Below are 9,872 nucleotides of genomic sequence, written 5' to 3'. Positions count from 1 at the left end.
CGGCTAGCCAATAGTTTTAGCTCATCACTCCGCGCTCCTTTGGAGCTCGGCGTACATGACGTTCCGCGCACGCGCAAACCGGAAAGGCCCGGAAAAGAGTCCTTAGCTCTTCCCTCTCCTGAGCTCAGTTTATCAGAGCCAATGAGAACGCTTGGTGAGATTGCGTCACTTGTTTCCTCCTACCGGCCTCAAGAGGCAACCTCCGCTACTGTAAGCAAGGTGTGGGAAGTTCCCGGTCCCAGGCTCAGCATGCGGTGCACCAGTCCGGCTGCCCTGGTGACTTTTTGCGCCGGGCTTTGGATCTCCAACCATGTGCTGGCACAGGGCCTGGAGGCCGGTGTGCGATCGAGGGCTGACTGTGAAGGTGAGCGGTGTGTGACCTGCTTGCATGGCGGCGACACCGCGCTCAGCCTAGCAGTTACCTAAACAGCTTCTCCCGGCCCAGGCTGTAAATAACATTTCACCCAAGAAGTGCGGCTCAGTCTGTGATTTCCCCCTGCCTTTCCCAGCCTAAGCAAAAGCTTGATTTGGGCCCAGTGACACTTACGGACACCGTCTGCTTTAGCTGTCAGTATTTTGGTGGCGCAGGAAAAGGAGTGAGTTGGGCTTCGCATTCGATTTTGTGCAAACGATCTCGCTGCCAACTTGGTTTTGTTTCTCCTAAATGGGGAGACTGGACTCTCAGCACAGAAGACATGTTTTGAGGTTCAAACTAATTGTCAGTCCCAGACGGTAAATGAAACATGGAAATGTGCCGGGGTTGCTAAAATTTAAGAGAAGGTTACGGCTGGTTAGGACTGTTTTACGAAGGAGCACATTAATTCCTTGAGAAGAGAAAGATAAAATAGAGACACACTTTCTTTTTTTTTTTTTTTTTTTTTTTTGTGGACCTGGCGATCAGAATACCTTCATCCCACTTGGCTTTGAGGGTGTTATACTCCCTAGGTTTTATTTAAACACACACACACACACACACACACACACACACACACACACACACACACACCACAGTGTACTTTGTAGAGAGCTATTAACAAGAGCCAAGAAGAGTTTTGATAGTCTCTCTGGGACCACAGTAGCACTTACCTTCTCGTTTTATTGAAGTGGTTTAAATGTACATCTTCTGGTCTTGAGAGCAGATGCACTAAACAGGAAATGGAGTCGCACAAGATTCATATGGAATGAATGGTTTAGTATATAGTCTTATTATAAGTAGATAGTCTTAATTGTTGGAGTCCAGCTTTCTATAGGCAATTATCCAATCTGCCTCTAGACATTGAAAATAAGTTTAAATGTTATTGAAAAATCCTGTAACTAAAGATAATGGCCTTACAGTTATAATTTCAGTTAAAGATCTCATTTTGGGCAAGCAGATGGCTCTGCAGCTAAAGGTGGTTGCTCCCAAGTCCAAGGACCTCAGTTTGGTCCTCAGGTCCCAGGCACGGTTTAGTCTCCAGACACCACATGATAGAAGGGAAAAAAATGACTCCTGCAACTAGTCCTCTCACCTCCACACACAGCCACGGTGTGCTGACTAGTGAAGTAAATTAATAAATGCATGTAATATCGTTAAAAGATCTCATATTTAGCAACACATCCAGGCTTTCTTTGTGAGGCATGTACTATAAATTCAATGGGCGATCCACATTTTTTTTTGTAGTTTTGATCTGAACACATTTCAGAAGAGACAGGGCGTGTGGATTAACTGAGAAGCCTGTCACGTTTTCTAAATTTACTACAGCTTGCTATGACTCTTGGCTCGAGTGTCTGGCTAACCCACTAAAGTATTTCGTTTGCTCAGTAAAGAGGCCATATACTTACGCAGGCAGGGATTACCACAGACCAAGAGCTAGGTTCTGTTTCTGTTTATTAGTCTTTTATTTTTATTTATTTTGTGTGTCTGGCCCAAGCCCCAGAGTGTAAGTGAGGAGGTCAGAGAACAGAATCCTTTCTCTCCTTTTGCAGTGTGGGTCCAGGGACTCAAACTCAGGTTATCAGACTTGGCATCAGCTTCTTTCCCACTGAACCACCTCAGTAGCCCCTTCTAGCACTGTCTTATTAGTCACTTAATTTCCTATCAGTGTATGAGGTGAGCATTCTGTATTATATTACATACACCACAGTATGTACGATACTGCATACAATAAGACAGCATGCGTATTCTGCTGTACGTAACACAGCAGTGGTAAACACACGGTCACGGATCACTATTGACCCTCGGCGCCTTCTGGTTTGGGGAGATTTTCAAATCGCCTCTCTTATTCATTTCGCTTATCCCGTCCCTGTAGGTAGTTTAGTTTGTAAGTCTTATGCTTAGGTAATTTGAGGTTTTTCTGCGAAAACATATTTCCAGATCTCTTACAAGGATTTTATTATAGAACTTAAACTATTCTGAAATCATTATAGATTGATGTATGAAACTGTTGTTGAAAAAATATAAGAATAAAAAAAGTATTGTTGTTTTTTACCTCACTTGGTCCAGCACCGCGGTGCCTCAAGATATCTGCTAGATATCTGGGCAGAAACACATCCCAACTCCTTGGCAGCCCAGTGTCTCCAGCTGCCGCACACTTTCCTACACTCAAACCCTCATATAAAAGAACACACAACACAATAATCTTAGATCTAATTGATAAGATATAATTGCCCACTTAAACATACAAAGCCCAGTACCATCCATCCCTTAGGAACATTGATAATAACCTGGAAATACACAGAGCGAGATCTTTACGTCGGCCTCCATTGTCCTGCCATGGCTTCTCTCCTTCTCTCCTGTCTTTTCCCTTTCCCTTCTCATCTCCAAATGGATAACTAAATGTTCTGTTTAACTGATATAGTGATGGACTGAGTGTTGAGTATACCATATGCTTTATAAATTGTAGAATGGTAATAATTGTACTCAATTTATATATAAGTGAAAAGGCTTTTTAACTGGACATAAAGGGAGAAAAGTTGTGGTTTGCCCTGGAATTATCTGTATTTTGATGCTAATTCCACTGCCCCAAGGACAGCAGCCTAGTCACGTACTCAGGACTCGGGTGAGTCCTTCTCCCCATTGAATTTGTAAAATACAGATGAGAGGCAGGTACAGGATAGAAGGAGGCCTGTCATTGGAGGAGAAGGAAGGATGGGTGGGAGAGAAGTTTGAAGGAAGAAGAGGAGACTGGAATGGAAAGGAGGAGAGGAGAGGGACAGGGAGAGAAGCCGTGATAGGAGAAGATGGCAGGTGACGTTAACTCCGCTGTGTACCTTTAAAGGTTGTTACAAATGTTCCTATGGGATGGATGGTACTGGGCTTTGTATGTTTAGGTGGGCAATTATATCCTATCAATTGAATCGAAGGTTATTTTGTTGTGTGTTCTTTAATGTGTAGATTTAAGTGTAATGTAGTGTGGTGGTCTGGGCCACCTCGGAGTTGGGATGTGTTTCCGCCAAGATATCTTGAAGATATCTTGGGGCACCGTGGTGCTGGACCTAGCAAGGTAAAAGACAACAATATATTTTTTATTTTTTATATTTTTACAGCAACATGAAACTACATCAAATAAACAAACAAAAAAAGGGGCTGGAGAGATGGTTTAGTGGTTAAGAGCACTGACTGCCCTTCCAGAGGTCCTGTGTGCAATTCCCAGCAACCACATGGTGGCTCACAACCATCTGTAATGAGATCTGATGCCCTCTTCTGCTGTGTCTGAAAAACAGTGACAGTGTTCTCACATACATAAAATAAATAAATCTTAAAACAACAACAAAAAAGGCAAACAAAAGCAAAACAGAAAAAAAACCCACAAAGAAAACCCTGCACCATAAATAAAAACAATGTAACCGCTTGACTTGACACCAATACTCACAACTGGGACCCTTAGGTTAGAAGCTCCAGACGTCTGTGCTGAGGTTATCCGAGACTAATCCACTGAAATCCAAGGGCTGGACTTGGGTTTCTCCGTGACTCCTGACACTGTAAGAATTTTTTCTTTTCAAAACGTCCTGCCTTGATGCCTTTGACACTGCTGCTTCTTGTGTCTTTGCCTGTGTGACAGACAGCAAACATTTTCCGTTTCTTCATGTACTTCTAATCCTCTGGCCACGGCTGGCTTTTGTTGCTCATTTTTGTGTTTGTTTGTTTGTTCATTCGTTCATGCATTTGTTTATTCCTTCCTCCCATCCTCTTAGTCTTTCTTTCGATACAGGGTCTCACTGTGTAGCCCTTAGTGGCTTGTAACTCGCTAATGTAGAGGAAACAGACTTCAAGCTCACAGAGAGACCTGCCTGCCTCTGCCTCCCAAGGGCGGGGGTTAAAGATGTGTGTCATCAGTGCCTGCCCCAGCCATGGCTTGCTTGTTGGAATTTTCCCATGTCATGCCTCCTGTCCATATTTACTATCAGTCTGCATACAGTGCGATAAAAATCAGTTTGCCTGTCCGTCCAGTAAACCCTACATCGCTGTATCTAACCAACCTTCTTCCCACAGTTTTGGACATATTTTTCCATCAGGTGATTATGGAATGACTAAGAGTTCCAAAAACACGACGTAGTTAATAAGTAATCCTTGCATGGTCTATTCCTCAGGAACTTATCCCTCTGCTGTGAGGTCAGTAAAATTAGCTGGTTTGTGCTGTATTTCCTTTCCTTCTTTCTGCCGGCCAATCGCTTGTCTATTAACCCTACCTTCCGTTGAACTTTCTACCTTCCTTCTTCCCATGCCTTGCTACAGTGTTCTTCCTCTCTATTGTCCTGGTATCCTCCCATCCTGTAGCTTGCCCCATCTCTGGGAGAGTTGTCAGGGTTCCCGGTTTCCTCCAGGTAGCCTCCCCCCCACAGTTTCTCAGAAGAAGATTCAAAAATCATTCACTTCCCACCAGGCAGCTATGTGCTTTAAAAAGTCTCTCTAGATGGTGTCTCTCATCCCATGGTTTTAAGACTCTATTATTGCACACAGTAGGCAGACTATGTATATATATATATATATATATATATATATATATATATATATATATATATATATACTGAGGCATTGACTTCATGCATGTTCTGGTGAGCCAAATGTCTGTCTTTAAAACCCAAAGCTAGAGTTTTTGAGTTGTCCTCATTTGAGTAAATGACACCTTATCAGAATGACGGCAATGTTTAGAAATCATATGAGGATATGTTGGGGAAGAGATATGAGATCTTTGCAAGACTGGAGCTCTCTTATAGCAAGACAAGATGGGAGGTTAGAGACTGATGAATTCCTGCTCACAGCACTGATAATGACAGCAGGTGTCTTCTTTGTAGACTTAATGTAGTTGATTATTAAGCTGAGTAAGGGACCCGTTAGAAGACATTTTTTTTTTCTTTTTTCTTTTTTTCGGAGCTGGGGACCGAACCCAGGGCCTTGCGCTTGCTAGGCAAGTGCTCTACCGCTGAGCTAAATCCCCAACCCCAGAAGACATTTTTCACTCTTTTAGTGTCTCATAACTTTGGCTATCAGTCAGATGTTGTCCGTCACTTGCCTCTGGAGAGAACACCGGCCCTTTATCTTGTCCTGCCTCGATGGCTGTTCCTAAGAGTCCCTTCCTGATTCTGCCTTACGTTCTCAACCTCTAAATGTTGGCATTAGTGAAGATGCTTCCCAGCCTGTACTTTCTCCATCTCGCCTTCTCTGGGGTCTCATTGTCTGAATATTGCTCGAATGTGGTGAATTACACAACTTACACACCATCCTAGACCACGTCCCAGTTCTCAGATTTAGAACCATGTGTCTCACATCATCATTTCAGCCAGTGATGGGCCACGCATGTAAAAATGGTTCTATGGGATTATGGAAACTTTCTACCTCTCAATGATTTTGAATCCCCTGTTTCAAATCAGTCGTTTGTGTTGGCTCCGGAACAAACAGGCCCAGCAAACTGCCAGGGACATGAATGACAGCAATGCAGCACATAGAACGCACACGGCTTATTGTCAAAACACAAACAAACCAACTGTTTATTTACCTTCCACAGCCATTGCTTGGATGCTTCTTACTTCAAAGGGAAAGTAAATGTAAAATAGCCTCCCGCAGGTTTCTTTAGAAAACGTCCCAAAGGAGAGGGACATCGTGCCCCACGCCCTTAATCCCATCACTCTCAGAGGCAGACCAATCTCTGTGGGTTCGAGGCCAGCCTGTTCTACACAGGGAGAGCCTGTCTCAAAGCAAAACTAAACAAACAACCTGTCTTACACAGGGTTTCTATTCCTGCACAAACATCGTGACCAAGAAGCAAGTTGGGGAGGAAAGGGTTTAATCAGCTCACACTTCCACATTGCTGTTCATCACCAAAGGAAGTCAGGACTGGAACTCAAGCAGGTCAGGAAGCAGGGGCTGATGCAGAGGCTATGGAGGGATGTTACTTACTGGTTTGCTTCCCCTGGCTTGTTCAGCTTGCTTTCTTATAGGACCTGAGACCACCAGCCCAGGGACAGCACCACCCACAAGGGCCTGGGCCCTCTCCCCTTGATCACTAATTGAGAAAATGCCTTACAGCTGGGTCTCATGGAGGCATTTCTTCAAGGGAGGCTCCTTTCTCTGTGATAACTCCAGCTTATGTCAAGTTGACACACAAAACCAGCCAGTACACAACCTAAAAGTATCCCAGAAGAAAGTATTTTTAGCATACAAGCCCAATCCACATTTGTCGTTGCCTCTGAAAGGGTCGTAGTGGGACTAGATGGGGGGAAGTGGTACCAGTCATCTGTATCCTGTGTGGGTTTAGGCTAATGCATGTTTTTTTGTGCCTTAGTTATTTTAACAAACAAGTTTTAAAAGTAAATAGATTAGTAACTTAAGGAATAAAGGTTTAAAGAAGGATGGTGCACTGCAGTCTGTTCCTGTTTTGAGCGAAGTGTCATAACAAAATGGTCAAACAGGTTTTTAGAACAGTTTATACGGTAGAGAACTTATAGTAAGCTAAAGTTCATTTATCACGGGAGAAATATGCTATTCCCCCTCCCCCCAAATTTCATATAGTCTAAGTGTTCAGAGCCTCAGTGCGAACTATGCTCTCGGCCGTCATGTTGGTTCACCCCTTTCTGGCTTCCCCAGTGCGGCTTCTAATTCTATAGGCTCCATTCATAGTAAGGGCCATATACAGGCACACCATTTTATCTTAAAACTCTCTTGTTTTGAAGATTTATGTCTGTGTCTCTGGTATGTAGAGTGCATGTGTGCAGGAACCTCAGAGGCCAGCAGAGGGCGCCTGATTCCCCGAAACTGGAGTTTCAGGTGGTTGAGAGCCACTTGACAGGGTGCTGGGAACTGAACTTGGGACCTCTGGAGGAGCAGCAAGTGCTCTTAACCACTGGGCCATTGTTCCAGCCCAGAAAATTACTAGTACCTTTTTACTGCAACTTTCTTAGGTTTGCATACCCAAAGTTCAGTGAAACGTACCCACAGCCCTCGGTATGGTAACAAGTTCTACACACAGGCATGATCACCTCATAGCCGAGATGACATGGTGCTGTAATACCGAGACATTGAGCACACACACCCAGCCTGTAGACTGGGAGCTACGAGCTCTACACTAGGACCTGGGTGTGTATAGCAGGTGGTAGCATCTAAGCGTCTGTAAGTAACTCCTTTGACGTTCCCACAGCAAAGTCACCTAGCAACCATCTCAGATGGTATCCCCGTTCTTTTTTTGGGGGGGTTCTTTTTTTCGGAGCTGGGGACCGAACCCAGGGCCTTGAGCTTCCTAGGCAAGCGCTCTACCACTGAGCTAAATCCCCAACCCCGGTATCCCCGTTCTTAAGAGATGCCTGGCTGTACTGAGACGTTTCCTCCCCATTTCTACTTGAATTACGCATTAGTCAGAATTCCTCATAGGACAGGACCAATGTAAGATGTGTGTGTGCGTGTGTGCATACCTGTGCATTTGTGCTAGTCTCTAACTTACGAGGTTACAGCCCCTCGCAAATTGGAAGATGGCCAACAATGTATCACTGAGAAATGGAAGCGGAATACGGGAAAGAAACAATAAAAAATAAAGAAAACTCCAATATGTGATCATTGGAGTTCCACAAGGTCAGGAGAGAGGATGTGAGCACTAGTGATGTCACTTCCTGCTATGTCAAAACTCCTGACTAAAACAATGCAAAGAAGGAAAGATTTATTCTTCCTCCCACAGTAGGGGGCGGGACACCAGCCAGGGGCCACTGAGGATCAAGTCCACTCTTTACCACTTACCCTGCGCGAGTCTTGATGATGTTTCTTCGGCTCAGTCTCTCTATCTTTAGAGAGAGGACAGTAAAGTATCTATGGCTTTGTTGTGAAACTTGAAAGAGTTAAAATACCTGAGATGTTTGCATCAGAGTCAGCCCCTGCCAGCTCCTGCCAGCCCCCGACAAACGTTAACATGGGGGTTGCTTTTCTCTTTGGTGAGGATAGACCTCTGACCAGCGAGCCCCATGGCTCACGGCTGTCCTGTCTCACAGCTCAAGGCAATTGGGACTGAGTATGGGTCTTCGAGTTAGGATTTAACTATTGATATACATAAAGCATGGTTTAAAAAAATCCACTGGATTAGATTTCCACCAAGCCCAGTCTCATGGCGGTGGACCATAATACTTGCTCGATAAAGATCTTCATTTAAGGTATTAGAGTTATTCAGATTTTTCTCTATACCTGAAGCAAAGGTATCCCCAAGACCATACCTACACAAAAGCTGTCTTATCTTTTAGGGTCTGCCAGAGTTTATACAAACGTTTTCATTTTGGGTGAAACTTAGTTCTAAAGACTGATTGGTAAGCTCAGATAAAACGTCTTCTGTGTTGATGGCTTTCAGAACGGAGCCCCAATTAATGCTTAGGGTTTGAACCCATGGTCGTAATACACTGAATCATACCTAGACATTTTAAATTTTTACTCTGATTTTATGCATATAAGGGTTTGCCTGAATGTATGTGTTTGTACCACACGTGTTCCCAGTGCCAATGGAGACCGAAAGAGGACATTAGATCCTTAGAGATGAAGTCACACACGTTTTGTAAGCTGCAGATGCTGGGAACTGAACTTGGGTCTTCCGTGAGAGCAGCATGTGCTCTTAATGGCTGAGCTACGTCTCCTGAATCATTTCTCTACATTTTCACTTGGTGGGTGAGCTCAGGTATAAATGTGGTCGAGGCAGAATTGTGTAACAGACCTAAGTCTCTCTTCCTTCCAGTATGCAAAGAGTTCTTAAACCGATTCTACAACTCCTTGCTAACCAGAGGAATAGACTTTTCTGTGGATACCATAGAGGAAGAGCTGATCAGCTTTTGCGCGGACACCAAGGGAAAAGAAAACCGCCTGGTATGATAAATTTCACTTTTCTTTTTCTCGTTGCGCTTCAAGAAAACTACCAAGAGTTTCCCTTTCCACCTGGTGGTTTCCTCCTTCCGTGCCTGCTTCCAACATGCCCGCTGTAGACAGCCAGCAGAAATCAGGTCTGGAAAACAGATCCCATGTATTAAGTCTCAAACCCTGAGACAGCTGGCTGAGGTGTAACTAATTAAAGCAGACCCGGCTGCCAGGTTCCTCCAGCATCCCTCAGTCCCTACCTGTTATAGGGTCCTCCTGGCTGGCACACCCCACTGCCACCCTTTTCCAGCCCCAGGGTCTGGGCTCCCCTTCCTCCTTATATAATCTAGCCATTTTGGTTACCCCTCCTCTTTTGGGCCTCCTGGCTGTTCCCCTCTCTGTCTAACCCCTCATCACCCAGCTCAGGGTCCGGTCTACTCTGGACTCTGTCCCAGACATCCCTACCCCTGGCTCTGCTGTCCCTTTTATCTACTTTTTGCTTCTCCTGCATCACACCTTGAGGCAGTCCTGTCCTTCCCGATTTGTTTCTTTTTCTATTCACTGTGGATTCTAATAG

At 44.5% G+C, this 9,872-nt stretch overlaps 1 protein-coding gene across 4 annotated transcripts in view; it reads left to right on the top strand.

Annotated features, from left to right (window-relative positions):
- The first annotated feature begins 189 nt into the window (after nucleotides 1–189).
- Nucleotides 190–9,872, top strand: part of Cdnf (cerebral dopamine neurotrophic factor) — a 16,398-nt gene continuing 6,715 nt past the window's right edge. For 3 of the 4 annotated variants that reach the window (XR_015640914.1, XR_015640915.1, XR_015640916.1), the window contains exons 1-2: nucleotides 191–364; nucleotides 9,180–9,307. Coding sequence is in view for 1 of the 4 variants with exons in the window: in NM_001037543.1 (NP_001032632.1) it covers nucleotides 250–364; nucleotides 9,180–9,307 (243 nt within the window). In the remaining 3 variants the exon portion in view is untranslated. Of the gene's footprint in view, nucleotides 365–9,179; nucleotides 9,308–9,872 lie in introns of all 4 variants that reach the window. The other variant, NM_001037543.1, reaches the window with a different exon arrangement.

Source organism: Rattus norvegicus, chromosome 17 (genome assembly GCF_021556685.1).
Source record: "Rattus norvegicus strain SHRSP/BbbUtx chromosome 17, alternate assembly SHRSP_T2T, whole genome shotgun sequence".
NCBI lineage: Eukaryota > Metazoa > Chordata > Mammalia > Rodentia > Muridae > Rattus > Rattus norvegicus.
This window is presented reverse-complemented; position numbering and strand designations above follow the sequence as displayed.